Source organism: Anolis sagrei, chromosome 1, assembly GCF_037176765.1.
Source record: "Anolis sagrei isolate rAnoSag1 chromosome 1, rAnoSag1.mat, whole genome shotgun sequence".
NCBI lineage: Eukaryota > Metazoa > Chordata > Lepidosauria > Squamata > Dactyloidae > Anolis > Anolis sagrei.
The window spans coordinates 223,274,903-223,293,848 of NC_090021.1; the positions used below are offsets into that span (position 1 = coordinate 223,274,903).

General features: G+C 38.9%; 1 protein-coding gene across 2 annotated transcripts in view; it reads right to left on the reverse strand.

Moving 5' to 3' along the window:
• Window positions 1-18,946, reverse strand: part of EPB41L5 (erythrocyte membrane protein band 4.1 like 5) — a 77,385-nt gene that overhangs the window by 12,933 nt on the left and 45,506 nt on the right. For both annotated transcript variants that reach the window (XM_060774252.2, XM_060774242.2), the window contains 3 exons: window positions 10,363-10,535; window positions 9,117-9,217; window positions 578-706 (listed from right to left, as the gene is read on the reverse strand). In XM_060774252.2, the coding sequence (XP_060630235.2) occupies window positions 578-706; window positions 9,117-9,217; window positions 10,363-10,535 (403 nt within the window). The remainder of the gene's footprint in view (window positions 1-577; window positions 707-9,116; window positions 9,218-10,362; window positions 10,536-18,946) is intronic.

Consider the following 18,946-nt stretch of genomic DNA (forward strand, 5'->3'; position numbering starts at 1 on the left):
TCCACCGCCAAGATACTAAACTTGGAGGGCCATCATACTTGGACAATGAGGGTTCGCCAAAGTAAGTAAGATACAACCAATAACCATTTCCACATATTTATTGAGCAATTAAAAGAACCTTGGAAGGGAGTAGAGTAATAGAAGCTGAGATAGCAAAACATCACATAACTGTTTTTTGTAGCAGTCTTAGCCTCGAAAAATAGACACTCCAAAACTCTTGGTTGTTTTTAAATATGACAGCAACACCAGAACAGTTCATAGTAGTTGTTCCTAGTCATTCAAGATTTAAAAGTCAAGTAGGTTTGACTTTGTCAGGTATTGTTTTAAAGAGCCAAAGAAATCAAGAATGTGGATTGTGCATATTGGTTGTGCCATCTTGCTCTGCTCTTCCAAAGAGCTGCCACAATTCCCCCCTCAGGGCTATCACAGCTTTCCAGAAACAAGAGCCACAACTCCCCTTGTAGATCAAGAACAAGAAATGGTAGCAAAATTTAAGGCAGCCAAAGAATATGCTGCCGAAAATGCATTTTGAAATCGTGTGTTTACTGTTCACAAAGGCGAGGCCCCTGAACCTTACCTTGTGCCCTGCCTCAGCCTGGGCTTTCAGGATGTTGCTCTTGATGTCTGGAGGCAGACGCACTGAGGCATTCGCTGGGCTCTCAATGGCATTGTTGAGGCATTTCTCTGTCAGCTTCACCACTTCCTCCTAACAAGACACAACGTCCCATTAATTAGAACCTGGATGCATCCGTTAGTCCATGAGCATGCCAGAGAGGACACATGAAAGGGAATTACAACCCAAAGATGTAATTAATGCCATTTTCAAATCAATCTGCAACATCTAATAATATATTGGAGAACAGTATGTGCAGTCACAGATGAGTGGTGGTGATGCAATTATGATTTTATTCATTTATATCCCACATCTCTTCTAATAAAGGGATTCAAGGAGGCTTAGAACATTTAAAAAAATTATGGATGAAAAACAACACAAAACTTCAGTAATGATGTTGAATATGTGTTTTTGCATTTTCCTATTTGAACTACTGCTATCAGCTAAATGGCAACATCTACAGCTTAAACATTTATTACAATCCAGATTTGGCCCTGAAGCTTTAACTACATCCAAAATTCATTTAATATTGGAGACACTGAGGCCAACCAATATCCAAACCAGCAATGTATATAAATATGACTTGCAAGATTTACGGTACGAATGGAATCAGAAATTGTAATATCAAGTTCTGACTAAGGCCTCTTCCACATAGCTGAATAAAACTCCACATTATCTGTTTTGAACTGGAATATATGACACCGCGGACTCAGATAAACCAGGGCCTTTCTACACAGCCCTATATCCCAGAATTTCAAGGTAGAAAACCCCACATTATCTGAGTGTGGACTCAGATAACCCAGTTCAAATGAGATATTGTGGGATTTTCTGCCCTGATATTCTGGGATATAGGGCTAAGTAGAAGGGTCCTAAGTAATGGTTTTGGTTGTGACAACTGAAAACATTGTTGGAAGATTTAAGTAATATCATCATCTATATATATAAAAATGCTCTGTGCATAATGAGTACTTTAAAAACAAAAGAACCAATGAACAAAATCACACCAAATTTGGCAACAAAAACGTCTCACAACACAAGGAGTGACCATCACTCAAAAAATTATGATTTTGTCATTTGGGAATTGTAGTTGCTGGGATTTATAGTTCACCTACAATCAAAGAGCATTCTGAACTCCATCAACGATGGAATTGAACCAAACTTGGCATACAGAACTCCCATGACTAACAGAAAATACTGGAAAGGTTTGGTGGGCATTGACCTGCATTTGGGAGTTGTAGTTCACCTACATCCAGAGAGCACTGTGGATTCAAACAATTATGGATCTGGATCAAACTTGGCACAAGCACTCAATATGCCCAAATATGAACACAGATGGAGTTTGGGGGAAATAGACCTTGACATTTGGGAGTTGGAGTTTCTGGGATTCACAGTTCACCTACAATCAAAGAGCATTCTGAACCCCACGAACAACAGTATTGGGGCAAACTTCCCACACAGAACTCCCATGACCAACAGAAAATACTTAAGGCCATCCAATTCAACTCCCTTCACCAGGGCAAGAAAACATCATCAAAGCCCTCCTGACAAAGAGCCATCCAGTCATAGATATAGATAGATATGATTCTCTCACAAACAGATATAGTATCATAGATTTTAAAGGGTCCCCTGAAGGACAATTATATGTTGCATGTTCCAGAGTAGGCAAACCAGACACTCTCCACATCAACACTGACAAAGAAACAGCATGAAATACTGTTTACACACAAGCATAAAGACATTACATATGCTAGAAACCAACACTTTCTCATTACTTTGTTTTCCAGATCACTAGACTGGGCCACAGCAACGTGTGGCAGGGGACTGCTAGTTAATTATAAAATTAAAAAACAAAAACTTCAGTCAAAGCACAAGTATAAATTATTCAAAGATTAATATGTGAAAACATTATAATGTATTTAAAAACTACATGCAAACCATAAAACGGCATATCCTTAAAAGTCCATCCCACTCTGTTTCTAAATTCCTGATAGCATCTAAATGTTTTAAAAGGGTCAAGAATGGGACCGGCTTGGTGTGTTATGACAGACAGTTTCAAAGTCTGGCATTAGTGATCAAAAAGGTCCTTGTTTCCACCAAATAAGGTGGAAACGATGGTGGGACAGAAGGAAGGACCTCTCTATACAACCTTAGAGCTTTAGTAGGCTCATAAATAAATAAATGTTCCTTGAAACAGACTACCTAGACTCAAGTTGTAAACACTTGGAAGTTTAAACAGCTCTGATTAAAATATCAGACCAAACCAGGCACATTCACAGCTGAACTAGTGAGTACCTATTATGAAGACACAGGAGGTTTTAATTATTACTAAAGAGCTGGAACAAAGTGTACTCCTTGCTGAATCTGCTGTTTTAAGATTTTGCCTCCACCCAGCTCATTTCTAGTTTCAAAACAAGAATGGGCAGTAGAAAGTGGGGAAACTGTATGTGGGGTATGCTTCACTCCCTTCCCCTGCCTACTCTTAACTTTTAAAAAACAATCCTCCCACTTCTGCACATTTAAGGAAGGACTAGCTTGTCTGGATTGGCCTCTAGGGCAGCTCTTTCGAAGTTTCTTATGAGAGACTTCATTCTGGATGTTTGCCAACCTGTAGTACAGCTAATCCAGCAGTGTGCAAATGCATCTCACAGTAAACCTAATACTTATCTTGGCTGACAGGAAACTGTTGTTTTACTGTGGTTTCTCCTTCCCTGATAATTCCCTGCTGTTTGTTCTAGTCCCAGAAAGGGGCAGCACAAGTTATTCTGCTATTCCAGGTAGTTCTGCCATAATTTCCCAAAAGGAAAAAAAGGGAAAGAACTCAAAGAAAATGAATTCAATAGAAGAATCACACTCCCAAGAAATTATCTGTCAGAATATGGTGTTTAAATGTAGTAAAACATTGTTTATAGTTTAAACTGTGTGATGCAGCAATGTAATGCAAGAGTTAAATGCATAGAGTTGTGATGGATATCCAGAATGTAACTTTGGAGAGTTCCAAAGATCTGATAGGCATGTGCTTCCAACAATGTATGGCTAGGTGATCGGATGTGTTTTCTTTACTCCTGTAAATAGTATATAGTTTATAGTTTAGCTTGCAATAAAATTATGCCGTTCCAGGCTTTGGAGCTGATTTAAGTAGCATGGTTCATTTATTTCCCTTGTGCTTTCCGAGCGGACACTGGAGAGTCAAGTAGTATTGAGATAAGAGAGAGGTAATTCATCCCAATAAATTCACATTATCGACCACATGATATTTCATAGGCAGAGCTAACAATGTTGTTGTTTGGGCATTTAAGATAGATTTGACCAAGCATAATACATTGTGCAGTCATGCTGGCCACATGACCTTGGAGGTGTCTATGGACAACGCTGGTCCTTTGGCCTAGAAATGGAGATGAGCCCAATCCCAGAGTCAGACACAACTAGACTTAATGCCAAAGGAAACCTTTACCTAGAAGTGGATGCAGATGCAGCATGGATCATGGTAATCTGGGAAATACTTAATGGGGAGGGGGTGCTCTTACTTTGTAAATACTTCTAGCAAATGTCTCGGTCTTACCTGTCCATTAACATTTTTTCCTATTAGGTAATAACTTCTCAATCCGCCTTAGCATCTCTTTTTCTCTACTCTGCTGAGATCTGAGGTGTGTGTGTGTGTGTGTGTGTGTGTTAATACCCTTTCTCTTCTCTGGTCTCTCACCATTAACACAATTATAATGTTTTGCAGACAAAAAGTTTGCTGCAACAAATCCAGATTATTATTTCATCTGTATTTTGTTATATGAAACCACCCAGGAGTTGGGATTTCAACAGAAGAAAACCTTTCCTGTTGAATGCCCTTGCAAGTGAACTCAACCACAAATGCTTCCCAAGGCCAAAGACCTCGAATTGTCTTGGTCCCAAGGAACTATAGTTTTAAGAGGTTTCTGTTGTTGCTGTTGTTGTGCCTCCAAGGTCATGTGGCCAGCATGACTACAGTGTGTGTGTCTGTAGAGTTTAATCACACATGTAAGCTACTTTTGCATCTACTGCTTTGTTTAAAATATTATTTAGAACACGCAACTGTCTTACAAAATGAAAATTTAAAGCCCACTCAATAATGAGATTTAGTTTGTATTGTCCCCTGCATTCCAGAAGACTCTGGAAGGCCTGTGTATTTAAAAATTAATTGCTCCCTTCAGTGCCAGCCTGTTTGTCAAGGGCTTGGCAGTGCCAACCTCAGATGCTTCCAGTCCAGCACACTCAGGCAGCAAGCTGCCAGAAACAACAACAACTATCTTGGAAGAATAAAGCCATTCATACTACAGTTTCAAACATTCAATCGACAGATAACAGGAAGAATACATCATACCCAAAGATTTCAGTGCAATTCTCTCATGAAAGGAAATGCTGGCAAAGCAAACTATGAGGGTACACACTTTGGAGTTTTAAAACATTTTCAATCTCCCTTGATAATATTTTTGGGAAAAGACATGTAAATCAATGCAGAAGGATAAAACTTTCATAAGTGAACAAGGAGGTTGCTGCTTTTTTGTTCAAAACATGCTATTGCCAAACTCTTCTACATTTTCTCCAAGTTGTTGAAATTTAATCCTATATTGTATTAATGTTGCAATGTTATGTTAGAAATAATAAAATGAATAATTAAAAGACCAATAGAAGTAAAGGTTTCCCCTTGACATTAAGTGTAATTGTGTCCGACTCTCAGGGGCGGTGCCCATCTCCATTTCTAAACCGAAGAGCCGGTGTTGTCCATAGACGCCTCCAAGGTCATGTGGCCAGCATGACTACATGGAGCAGAAACTGTACCTATTGATCTCACATTTGAATGTTTTTGAACTGCTAAACTGGCAGAAACTTGGGCTAACAACAGGAGCTTCCCCCGCTCTCCGGATTCGAACCACCAACCTTTCGGTCAGCAAATTCAGCAGCTCAGTGGTTTAACCAAGTGCATCATTGGGGACTCCTAAAGGACCAATAGTTAACAAAAGAATACTATAATGAGCCCAAGGCATTGCATATTTTTTCTACTAATCTCTCCTGCTGACCTCCTCTTGACTGACTCAAAATACCCCATTTATGTACCTTAGTTAAGCAGAAAGTCAAACATGGGTCTCCCAAACCACAATCCACTACCCTAACTGCAAAAAAATAACAAAACAGGAGACTGGTATTTTAAGCTTACCCCATTCCATTCTCTCCACCCCTTTGCTCACATACAGCAAAGAATGAAATAAGTGATTTATAAAATCAGATTAAATTGCAGCCCTTGTTTGCTTTGTGTGCCAAACAGCAGTTCATTTTTCCAATTTTTTTTTTTTTTACAAATGGTACTTAGTCTTTTAATTTCCCCAAATAGTCCTTTTGGGGCTTATAGTGTGGTGGGAAGATAACAATATGCTTCAAAATCCTATAAGTCACTCTTAGTCTACTGAAAAAGGTAGAGTACATACTGAAATAAAACACATACTATTTTCTGGAGAAAGCATTTTTGGAGTATCAAACTAAAATTAAATTGATCCAACTCCAATAATTCTTCCTAAAACGATATAACACCATTTTGGGCTGTGCAAGATTTTGTAAGGGCAGGAATCCATGCAAAATTCTTTGGGGAGATGATTTGCTCCAAGAGCTTAGGCAGAATTAAAATTTCATAAAGCCAAGCCATCTTCAAAAAGTTGTATCCACTAAAGAAAATGTAACACACAACCTGACCAACTTAAAATAATTTAAACTCCAACAGGGGTCAGCATGCCTTATATTGCAAGCCAAGCTATCCTTCTGCAGCACAATACAGCAATTATTAATCCATATGATGATTATGCACCGAACACCCTGAAAATTTTTTAATCACAAGGAAAATTTCTCTTAGTAAAAGCTTAAAATTGCTGAAGATATTCTCCCTATGTAACATGTAATTGTTAAACTAAGCTTACAGGGGTCTGCCCAGACTTAGTTTGCCTTAGTTTAGTCATTATCTCCAAGACTATCATTTTCTTAATCACCCAAACCTTGTTTTCTTCTGCTTCTAAACCAGAAAAACAGTCAATTGGGCAGAGACAGTGAACAAGACGGTGTCTGTTTGGTTCTGTTTATTAAGAGGAAGAGCAGCCAGCAGAACAGAACTCAAGGCTAATCTTCTTATGCTCTGTGTAATCTCTATAATGCACCAGCCATGAGGTGCGCACAGACAAAAGCCGTTAAAGAGGATATTGAGCATACAGGAACCTTTTCCTGATGAAAAGGTGCTTCAGAATCACTCAGAAAACAGAAGCAACCACAAAGACTGGAATGTTTTTACCTCTTGAGCAGTAACAACTACAGACTTAGTTCGTCTTTACCTAGTGAACAATAACTACTATAGACTAAGTAATTATTGCTCACTAGGTAAAAACATGCTAAGCTAAAGTAGTAGTACAATTATTGGGGGGGGGGGAGGGAGGGAGGGAGGATAAAGGCACATTATCTATAGGTTTAGTATATTTTACCTATATATTTTTCAACTCAAAATTGGTTGCTACAATTGTTTCCAACACTTCAAATGTAATACTGTTCGGATATCGCTTATCCAAAATACCTGGGGCAAGAAATGATTTGGATTTTGAAAAGTTTATATTTCCATATATGTACTAAATAAGTTATCATGGAGATGGGACAAAAGTCTAAACATTTATGTTTCATATACACCATATACATATAGCGTAAAGGTAATTTTATACATACAATACTATTAATATTTTTGCATACGATAACTTTGGCTTCTGGTGGTTCAACATACATTAGCAAAGGTGTTACTATCTTAGCCATCCATGTTGAGAATATTGCATTTTTAGTACTTCAGATAAGTCTCCTTGTGGAGAGAAAAAGCAGGGTATAAAGAAGCATAATAGTAGTGATAATAATAGATACTTAAGTTGTACGTATATAAGTGGAAAGCAATACAAAACCACATTTGACTTGGTTTGGAATGATGTCCACAGCTTTTTCTTCTTCTGCAAGGTCTTCACAGGAACCAAGGCAAGCAACAAGGAGATAGATTCTTAAGTGAAGATGGTTTAAAAGGGGGGGGGGGGGTTGTTTCAGGAGCAACTTGAGAAACTGCAATTCACTTCTGGTGTGAGAGAATTGGTCATCTGCAAGGACATTGCCCAGGGGACACCTGGATGTTTTACCATCCTGTGAGAGGCTTCTCTCATGTCCCCGCATGAGAACCTGGAGCTAACAGATGGGAGCTCACTCCGCTCTCCAGATCCAAACCACCGACCTTTTGGTCAGCAGTCCTGCCAGCACAAGGGTTTAACCCAATGTGCCATGGGGGGTTCCTGGCCTAAAGGAAATTTTATACAATAATTGTAATATTTTTGCATATGACACCTTTGCTTGCTGATGGTTCAACATATACTAGCAAAGGTGTATGTTTGAGAACACTGGGTTTTTGAGTACTTCAACTAAGTCTCCTTATACAAAGCCACATTTGAGTTGGTTTGGAATGATGTCCATCCACAGCTTTTTCTCCCTCTGCCAGGTCTCCACAGGGACCAAGGCATGTAACAGGGAGATAGATGCTTAAGTGAAGATGATTACAAGAATAATGGGAGGAGTGACCAGGAAGCTAAGAAGGATCAAGTCTCATTAGTACTAGTACTTAGAAGAGAGATCACCAGTGAACATCAGATACTGTAGGCAATAGCAAACCTCCTCTGCATAAATCCTGATAGGGTCAGAGCTGACTTGAAGAGATATACCAACAACTCCTTCTTCTTCTCCATCAGCAAAGCATGAAAGACCTTTCTTCATATGGAAGCCAAGTGCAACTACACACTTCTTTCTTACAGTCTGTGTGAAATCTAGGTGGTGGTTGTAGATGGTATGTGGTTAAATTAGTATGAACACTGAATATTTCTTGCAGACTTAAGGACATTTCATGTATACTGAAATTCCTCACCTGCACTAGGTCTCAGCCACAGTCGAGCAAAAGAACAAACAAATGAGCTAATAAGTCAAACTGGTATGTTAACCTAATAATGTAGAGGAACCTACTTCAAAACCGGTATTAGATTAACAAATGCAGCAAGTCAGCTTTTATCTATCTGTCTACCTACCAAAAACTTCATTTATATAATGCTTTTCTCCCTCAATGGGAGAGTGAAGTTTTTATCTTCACTCTCACTTTTGCAGAAAAAGCATGATATAAATGAAATTTCCCCAAAAGTGAGAGTGAAGGTAAAAATCACATCTAGCTGAAATGCAATGGCTGCCAGTGTAGCTATTATAACCAAAGGAGTGATAGCTCTCATGTAACTAGCCCCCATTAACGATCTGGCTACAGCTCTTTGGATCAACTCAACTTTCCAAACATTCTTCAAAGAGAGGCCCACACAGCTTTACAGTGCTTGGCTGACACATTGTATTTGTATGACAGAAAAGCTGGAAAGGTGTACATGCTCTCAAAGCTAAAACTCTTTCCCAATATAACTGAAAAGAATGAGCATGGGAATAGTACCTGTTTGTTGACATTGATGTTGATGTTTGACTGGGAAACTAGCACCGGACTGAGCTCTGCCTCAGGCTGCTTCAATTTCAATGATGGATCCTCAACTATTACTAAAAAAAGAGAAAAGAAACAGGTCAATCTAAGACTGGAATACACCTCTGACAATCTTTTGACACATTTTTGTCATTGCTATCTCTCTTAGTAAAATAATAATAATAATAATAATAATAGTAACAACAATAATAATACACTTTATTTATATTCTGCTTTATCTCCCTGAAGGGACTCAGAGCGGATTACAATACACATATGAGGCAAACATTCAATGTCTTTTACACACATAGTGAACAATGACATACAACACAGACTTTGCACGCCTTGTAAATAGGAGCTGCGATAGCACAATGGGTTAAATCCTTGTGCTGGTTGAATGGCTGACCTGAAGGTCGGCAGTTCAAATTCAGGGAGTGGGGTGAGCTTCTCCCCATCTATTAGCTCCAGCTTATCATGTGGGGACATGAGAGAAGCCTCCCACAGGATGGTAAACACATCTAGGCGTCCCTTGGCAACGTCCTTGCAGATGGCCAATTCTCTCACACCACACCAGAAGCAACTTGCAGTTTCTCAAGTCACTTCTGACATACACAAAAAAACCACATTGTCAATAATATTTTCCCTTGTCTTCTCCATGCAGTCAGTTACTTATTGCTATATACCTGTTCTAGCATAAATTTCTACTGAAGTAGGAGTCTGCTACTGTTTATTAGCATTGGTCTGGAAAATTATTTGCTTCTTTGATCAATCTGTACGATGCAGTCATTTGATAAAGAAGTCTTAAACACATCATCTCATGTTGCATTACAGAAAATATTCACTAAACTCAGCCAAATTTCCCCCTCTTTAAACTGTTGTTGGTTAGGATTCAGTCTCAGCTGTGCTTATGACACACTGAATTATAATTGACCATCCTTAGCATGAACAAATATGAAAATTAAAAAGAGCTGAAAGGGAGAGATTTCAACTCTTACACTGTGTCTTAGGAACTGGCTTTGTCTCACTGCCAATAAATAAGCCTTGCAACAGAATGCCTGTATTTCAATGGATAAATAGGTTTCTGAACCAGAACATCAGTGCTCATGTCAGGAATGTTTCATTGCAGGTTTTAAGACAGGCTGTGCATTCTGCAGAGCATTACAGAAGCCATAATGGTCAACAGTGTTAACTATAATGACCTTTCTACAGCATGTTCCCTTACCAACAGGATCTGCCTTCTCGGACGAGTGCTCCCTGGTGCCAAGTGGGGAGAAAGAAATATCTGTTTCTTCCAGAGCTTCAGCTGATCCTCCCACAGGAGATAAACCAGCAGTCTTGTCAATGCATGTTTCCAGTAATTCCTTCTTATCCAGTAAGTCAACAATTGGTGGCATACTATGCAGGGAGAGGAAAGGAAAGAAGGGTTCACACACATAAATCCAAAGCAAGACTGGAAGGAAGTACAGAGTCCCCACCTAGCCATTCAGGTGTGGACTGCGCTTCGGTCAGCATTACACAAAAGACCATGTGGCTTCCGTTTTGATTTTTGACTTCATCTTACAGCAGCTTTACTCAAGTCATACTGGAAGGGTCTAGCACTGCAGAATCTAAAACATATACTTTACCTCCCCTTCAAATTGAAAAAGGCCGTCTCTATTCTCTTTTTGTGCAATGAAATAAGGTGCTCTGATCACTGTTTACTTGGGTAACTTACAAAAAATGGAGAAGAGAAGATCCTTATGGTGGCCACAAGGGAGAGAAGAGGCAGACACAGCTCCATCATGCCTAGGCCCAGGAGATGAAACGCCCTTCCTTCATCCCAACTGCTGCGGCCTCAAAGGGAGAAGAAGAGGCAGGATCTGCTGGACTTAATCCCCTCCCATACTGCCATTCCCATGTCCCCTTGTGCCACGTCTTAATTAGTTTATAACCTTGAGGATAGGGAACTATTTCGTTATTCTGCTATCTAAGATGGAGGAAGCACACTGGGAAGTCTTCACATCATTTTCTCCATGTCCGGCTGATTCGACAAGAAAATATGAATGTCATGAACAGGGTCTCATACTCATCACAAAATTATGATTGCTTTCTAACATCCATGGCAGCATCCAGTGAAATCCTGGGGTTAGAAGTTTTGGGACTTTAGGATTCTTATCTAGTGCCTTTGATCAAACTACAAAATCCCAGGATCCCATGGGTTGGTAATAGAGCACTCTATTTGTTTAGTGTGAATCAATCCCACTGTTTGATCATTGCCCCTACCTCTATCAAGCTCTACACATACAGATATGTGAAAGGAATGGATGCAGGTAGTTGTAGGACTTGGGAGGAAGAGTATGTACAACAAACACACCCCTTAATTGTATAAATGATTGCATGCATGTTCTGAGGGAGTCATGCATGGCAAATTCTGGTTTAGTGAAAATCAGCAATTCAACAACAAAATGAAATGAAACCCAGATTACATGCTGCAGACCAGGTATAGGGAACCTTCACTCCATTGACTTGATATGGGCTGCAAGAATACCTTTGCTAGCTTGCTATCTTCTGCATGCCCAAATCCTTTTTTCCAGGTAAGGGAAAATGTTTTCATTTCAAAGAACAGCTCATTGGAAATAAAAGTTTCCGCTTGTTTGACTGGAGAAAGGTCTCATTTTTCAGAAACACTGAAAATGCTCCTACCAAGCTGATATGGAACATAACAGCACAAGTACTATCTCCTCTCTCTGTACAAATAATCTTTGCTAAACATGTAACTGAAACAATTACCCTTGCTGTATTCAGGAAAAACAGTACTCTCATCCAATGCTTTTTACTTTTTTGCAAATTAGTAATGGACTTGAAAGTTGTGAGGAGTGATAAACAAAAATACATGGCACTATTGATTTCCTCTAGTACAGTGGTTCTCAAGCTGTGAGACCCCAGATGTTTTAGCCTTCTACTCCCAGAAAGCCTAACAGCTGGTAAACTGGCTGGGATTTCTGGGAGTTGTAGGCCAAAACACCTGGGGTTGAAAACCACTGCTCTAGTATCTGTGTGAGAGTGTAGTTGGTGTAGAATAATAAAAAAGATATAATATTCAGTAGATCAAAAGATGAAAAAGGAGCACAACACAAAGTCCCAATTTCACTAGAAATGAGCAAGTAGCACCACACATTTCAGGAGACAGTCTGCTGTTCAGAAAAAAGGCTGATGTGGTTCTACTGTTCTATAAGATTTTTTTCCCCAAAATCCACAATTCATATTGTCTTAGCCTTTCCGTTTTCCAAAACTCTTCATCAGAGTGGATGGATATGGCATGGGAGGCAGAGAGAAGATTCCCTGGTGTGTTGTACCTGTAGCCATAATGTGGAATGTAGAAGTTGATTAGGATTGGGCTATTCTGTGAGGTATGCAAGATTTGAGTTACACAAAAGGAAAGAAAGATTTGATTGGGATTACAACTCCTACATTCCTTGGCTGTTGACCACAGTAGCTGACCGTAAAGGGATTGGAAAATCAACATCTGGAGGATGAAAGATTCCACACTGCTGAGTTACCAAGAGATTGAGATAAAAGATCACAACAGCTGATTCACCATTTTTGAAAATATAAACTGCAGCAGTTATTCAGATGACTCTAGCCTTCAGAGAATAACTGTGCAATATTCCCCCACCTCTCATTCTTTTTTTCAAGATTTGAAAGGGCACAGAAATTTTGCAATACATGCAATCCTAAATTGGTATGTCTGAAAAAAATAAGTGGTCATTGGTCACATGTTGATAGACCATACAGCCTGAAATAGAAACATAAACACAGGCAAATTCAACAGTATACGAGTGAGACCAATTCATGCACAAAGCTCAAAAAGATTACTTCCGATGCCTTAGTATTGTTGCTCCATGTATCACTGGAATGTATTTTATTTTTATTTTAAAAAGTATAATTCTGTTTCATTTCCAATAAGGCACATCGTTAAAAGTGCAGAACAACTAAAAGGAATACATTCCAACCAATAGTAGTTATTTCTGGGGGTTTTTTTCTTCTTCAAATGATAACAATTAAACCACTGTTGGGATTCAGTCTTACTTAGCACTTACTTGGAGAACAATCATAGCATCCACAGACTGAATATACAGCTCGTTAAAACCAAGGACTTCTTTCAATCTCCCCTGCCCACAAAAACTGAAGAATAACTTTAAAGATATGTTCTCTTCAATAGTGGTAAGAGATTTCTGTTTAAAGAGAAATATCTGCAAGATGCTCATTCATACTCAGGTGCTTCAAGAACTTTCTTAACAACCACGCCTTTCCCATGTTCTTCATAATTCCAGAATGTCAAGGAGAACAATGACAACCAAAACCAAAAGTCCTACAAGTCAGTCACGGTGGCTTGGACACCAGAACCAAAAGCCTGTTTGTACATTCCTGCATTCTTCACATTGTGCTCACGGACAAAGTCACTGTAGTGTCTATCCACTGAGTGGACCGAGGGCGGGGACCACGCGTTCCATGCACTTCCACCAGGTTGACAGCAGCCAGCAGCATCATGGGGCCTGGATTGGTTTGGGAATGGGATGGGGCACAGTTAGTATCTAGTTATGAATGAGGGCAGAGCATGGAAAGAGGACAAGGAAGCTAAGGAAAGGAGAAAACTAGCAAGAGCGTATTTGTTGAAGAGCAAGCACATTTCATGAAACAGGAGTGTCAAGTTAAATCCTTCACTGCTGCTATCAGGTTTTGCTGGTTTCAGAATGAGCTATGCAATATTTAATTTGAATACTCTGCTTTTCCAGATGCTGTTTTATTGTCAACAAATGAAATAATGAATTGATTTATAACCTAGCCTGCTATTTGCCTTGATCCACCCTCACAGCTTTCACAGGGTGCTAATGGCTATATCTCTTGTATATGAGCAAAACAATCAATAGACTCACAGGCTGGAGACATAGCACCTCCTTTCAGCAAAGAACCACATAAATAAAACAGCATTTAAGGATTTAAATGACCCTGTTACATGTTGCAGGAAGACAAGCATGAACAACACAACATCGAGCTATCAGAAACACAGCTTTATAGCTATGGTAAAAAAAGGAAGATGGAGTAGCTCCTCACAAGGACAACAGAGACATTCAAGTGAAAGATGAAAATACTACAAGCAAACATGATATGGATGCTGCCTACTCAATATACTGATAAATGTTATAGTGACACAATAAACAGACTCAAATCTGACTAAACAATTGGATGCTCAGCCCAAGTGTTTTGGGATTCAACAACCCTGACACTAGACTTCTTATCTGGTTGAGGGCACCTGTCATCAAAATTTGGAAGACTAGGAACCATAAACATTTGCCATTTTGGGAGGGGTGGGGAGACAGGAGGTGTTGAAAGTCTGTGTGCTGAATGATTAGGTGAATCCAGACAACTGAAAACAATATAGAAGTGCCCAAACTTACACTGTTAACTAGAAACTTGTACTTCAGCTTATATGTCTAGTTGCAATGCAATAAAACTGGAGAGGCAACTGCCCTAACTGTCCCAATTAAATAATCTCAGAATTGTGAAAAGAGGTTTTGGGGGATGTTGTCTATCATTTTAAAAATAGTATGTCTCAGTATTCATGTGATACTAATATTAAGCTCAGAAGTTCAACACTGCATCACAGTTTACAAGTAGGCAGCATCTTAACTACAATATCCATATTAACATTACTAAGTTCTAAAAAAAAGCATGCAGAATACCAAACCAAATGTGTTAGGAGCTTAGAGTAGTCTTCTTTAGAAATAGCCTTAATTAAGTTCAACTTCCTTTTTCTTACGTCAGGGATTTGGTTCTTTGCCATTTAAATTCCAAAATTCAACTAAAACATGCATTTTGTGAAAAAGCTGTTTACAACAGCTGGTGGCAAATGACTTTGTAAAATAATATTAAGCCCAGCACCACTGAGCATCTGATTGGAATACACAGAAAAACAATCTTCTCCTTGAGTCCAGGATAATCTTAATAATAGATCTGTGAGAGTTACAAACACCTTGTGATATCTCAAAAACTAACAGATTTCACGTAGTGTAAGGCTTTGCAGACTGCACAGCATTTCACTTTGTTGATAGGTCAAAAGACATCAATGTTACAGTAGTCCCAGATGGTTAACATATTCTTGTATCTTCTGTGGCAATGTAGGACCTAATAAAGTCATCCCAAGAGGATGGGAAGCATAGCAGCCCTAAGTTCACTTGTCCTATGCTACTGAATTCTATATAGGAGAAACAATCCAAACTATGAAAAAGTTTGACTATAGAAATGAGATTAAGAAAAAACAGTGGGGCAATATTTCCCTACTGTTTAAAAAACAGCTTAGAGTAGCCTTCCGTGGAAACCCATCTATGATTTGCAGGTGGTCTTTTCAAGACAGATACCAATGCAAACTCAGTGAACAAGAACTCCTTAAGAGGAGTGGCTTGAATAGGGACTGAGCTCTTTTAATAATCATATAGTAACATGATTACAACCTCCACCCAAGAGTGAAAAAAGAGAGTATTACAATGTATTGAGTACTATTGTTTATCTCCTCATATTTTAATCACTTGTAGAAAACACTCCATTTACTATCTATGTAGCTACTTTTTTGAAATCTATTGTTTTCTTTTCCTCATGAGGCTTGCAACTGGTTTGCTCCATCATACTGAGAGCAGTAGAATACGCTTATGATCAGCAGCAAACTTCAGAAATCAGAGGCTTAATAGTGTGCCTTGAAAAAAAAGAATTAACCTTTACAATCTAGTTACACTAAAGGAAAAGCTAACCTTACAATTTCATTTCTTCTTCTTTTCTCTGTTTCCCCCCACTATGGATGCTTAACCTAAATGAAGAACTCACAGAAAAATATTTGAATGGTGCTACATTATACTGTGTTTTGCGTGGCACTGATAGCATTGACGTTCCAACATTTTGAATGACACATATAGCATCTGCAGCTCAAAAATGAGAGATACATCAATTCTAAAGAACCACAAAAAACAAGAGATGCAGGTTTCTATACATGCAAAGAACCAAATGTACTGATCTTTTAACCCAATTAAAAAACATCACAGGTATTACAACTTTGCAGGCAAATGAAGTTTTCTAAAGAAGGCTGATAAAAGAATGACAGGAGCAAGACGAAAGCCAAGCCATGGGAACAGACCAATTAAAGGGGATAAGAGGTTGATTCAGGGATGGCCCACAGGCAGCACCAAGGCATTCAAGCCACTCTCCTCCAGGCAGACATACATTCCATCAATGCATCCAGCTAAATCTCATTCCAGACTTCACACTGAATGCAGCACACTTCATTGACTGTACAGCTCCAAACAATTCTTTCTTGCTTCTGAACTCTGAGAATGGCAACCTGTGAAAGTGCACACACTGCATACTTACCCCTAATGGGGAACATGTCTGATGTTCTTTAAGAGATCAATTTTGTCACGCTGGGTAAAGAAATCTCCATTCCACTCCATCAAGGTAATCAAGAGTCAAATCACATACATATTACCTTGTGCTCTGGCCTTCCTCTACAGCAGTGGCTCTCAACCTGTGGGTCCCCAGGTGTTTTGGCCTACAACTCTTAGAAATCCTGGCCAGTTAGGACTTCTGGGAGTTGAAGACCAAAACATCTGGGGACCCAGAGGTTGAGAACCACTGCTCTACAGCCAAACTTAGACTAAACATACAACTCCTCTGTGCCTCCAAAATTGGCCTGCACAATCTTTGGCCCTCCAGTTGTTTGGGACTCTTAACTACCAGAAGCCCTAGCCAGCTTGTTCAAATTCTGGGAACTGAAGTTCAAAACACATTGAGAGTCACAGGTTGTGCAGCCCTGCTCTAAAAAAATCTTTATTTAGCATGCACATTTTTTTGTAGTTACAACTGCTGCTTTGGAAAATCATGTCTCAAAGAGATCACTGCAACTCACAACTGGAATAACTAGAACACATGAACACAGACAGATGTATGTGTGTCAGTGCATATCTATATGTGATGAAACCAACAGCATCCATAATCTAACACATTCTTTGAAGCTTATAAATCAGGAATGGGCAAACTTCAGCCCTCTGGGTGTTTTGGACTTCAACTCCCACAATTCCTAACAGCTAGTAGTCTGCTTGGAATTAGGGGAGCTGAAGTCCAAAACACCTGAAGGGGCGAAGTTTGCTCATGCCTGTTATAAAGGCACCCTTTTCCTATATTAAAGACAATCATCTGAAAACAACACACACACCACAGAGTTTGATATTCTAACATTTCAACATATATTGAGAAGCCAGGATTAGCAGTAGCTTCTTAACATAGTTTACACTAAATGAAACAGACAAGTTTACTAAAGACAATCATCTGAAAACAACACACATACCACAGAGTTTGATATTCTAACATTTCAACATATATTGAGAAGCCAGGATTAGTTTACACTAAATGAAACAGACAAGTTTACTAGTGACATCATGCACTGTAAAACTCTACATTACACTCACGTAGGGAAGTGTTAACGTACAAAACCAACTTTACAAAAGACAATATACATTTGTTTTTGCAAGTGCACTGAGTAAAGGCCCTATTGTCTTAGCAGGAATAAGGAGCAAATTAAAGTTGCAAGGATTTTGAAATTCACAGTACAGTCATAGCCACACAGATTTCTAACCACACTATATATCTTCTTGAGAGCTGTTATCAGCACTAATTATGATAATGTTGTAAAAGCACCATCAGAGTTGTTTGGAGCTGGAGTCTAAATGATATATGTGAGTATGTTACCAATAAGCATGTGCACAGCAGTTATACTGAGCTTACACAAAACAAGCAATCATACCAATCAGGCAAAAGAGAATGAAGTAAATAAATACCGCCACCTTATAAGCCACCACCAATGAGGGAAGGAATCAACTGATTGATCAACCAAGATGTTTGCAAAAAAACCTCCAATTTCAGAAGCTACATAAATTGAGGGCAAAAAAGAAAAGAAAGCAGCTTTTTGATTGCAATTAAGAAAGAACTCTACAACACAGAGCCAAGGTCGAGAGCATTTTAAAGTCAACACATATAATTAGCTATATTTACATACAACATATTCATTTAACAATTGTATCACGCCCTTTCTATATTTACAATATCAGTACTAGTAGTATAAAAGTAAAAATTAACCTTTGTATCAGATACGCATGGGTCTTGAGAATATGCAACTTGAATTAAGAGTGTGAAGTCTCTTGCAGCCTGCTGCTGCTGTTCTTCAAAACCTCAGAGAACCAGACTTCTTCTAAGATCATTAAAGGACTCCCTTTGAAGTAAAAAGTTAGGACTTTGGGAAGAGATGGTATCCCTGGTATTAAGTTATATTGTCTTATCCTAATAGGCAGCAAGAGCTTGGATCACCACAAGAAAAGTATTAATGTAAGCAAGCTCTTATCTGCAACCATTTTCTGACTACTGTAGAAATCCATGCAGTAGACATTTTCCCCATTTTAACAACAAAAAGCCTGAAATGTGGTTTCCTCGTCCAGTTCTTAGTGCTGTAAGGACAAACCTGGCTGAAGAATGGAAAAGTCCATTCAATCCATGCTTTTGTAAGAATACAAAATGAAAATCCATAATATCAAAGTAATGTTGAAATTCTAAACCAGGCATCGGCAAACTTGGGCTCTCCAGTGTTTTGGACTTCAACTCCCACAATTTCTAACAGCCTCAGGCCCCTTCCTTTTCACCCTCAGCCACATAAAAAACACCTGGAGGGACCAAGTTTGCTCATGCCAGTTCTCAATAAAATTATCTAGAGAAAGATCAGAATCATACAC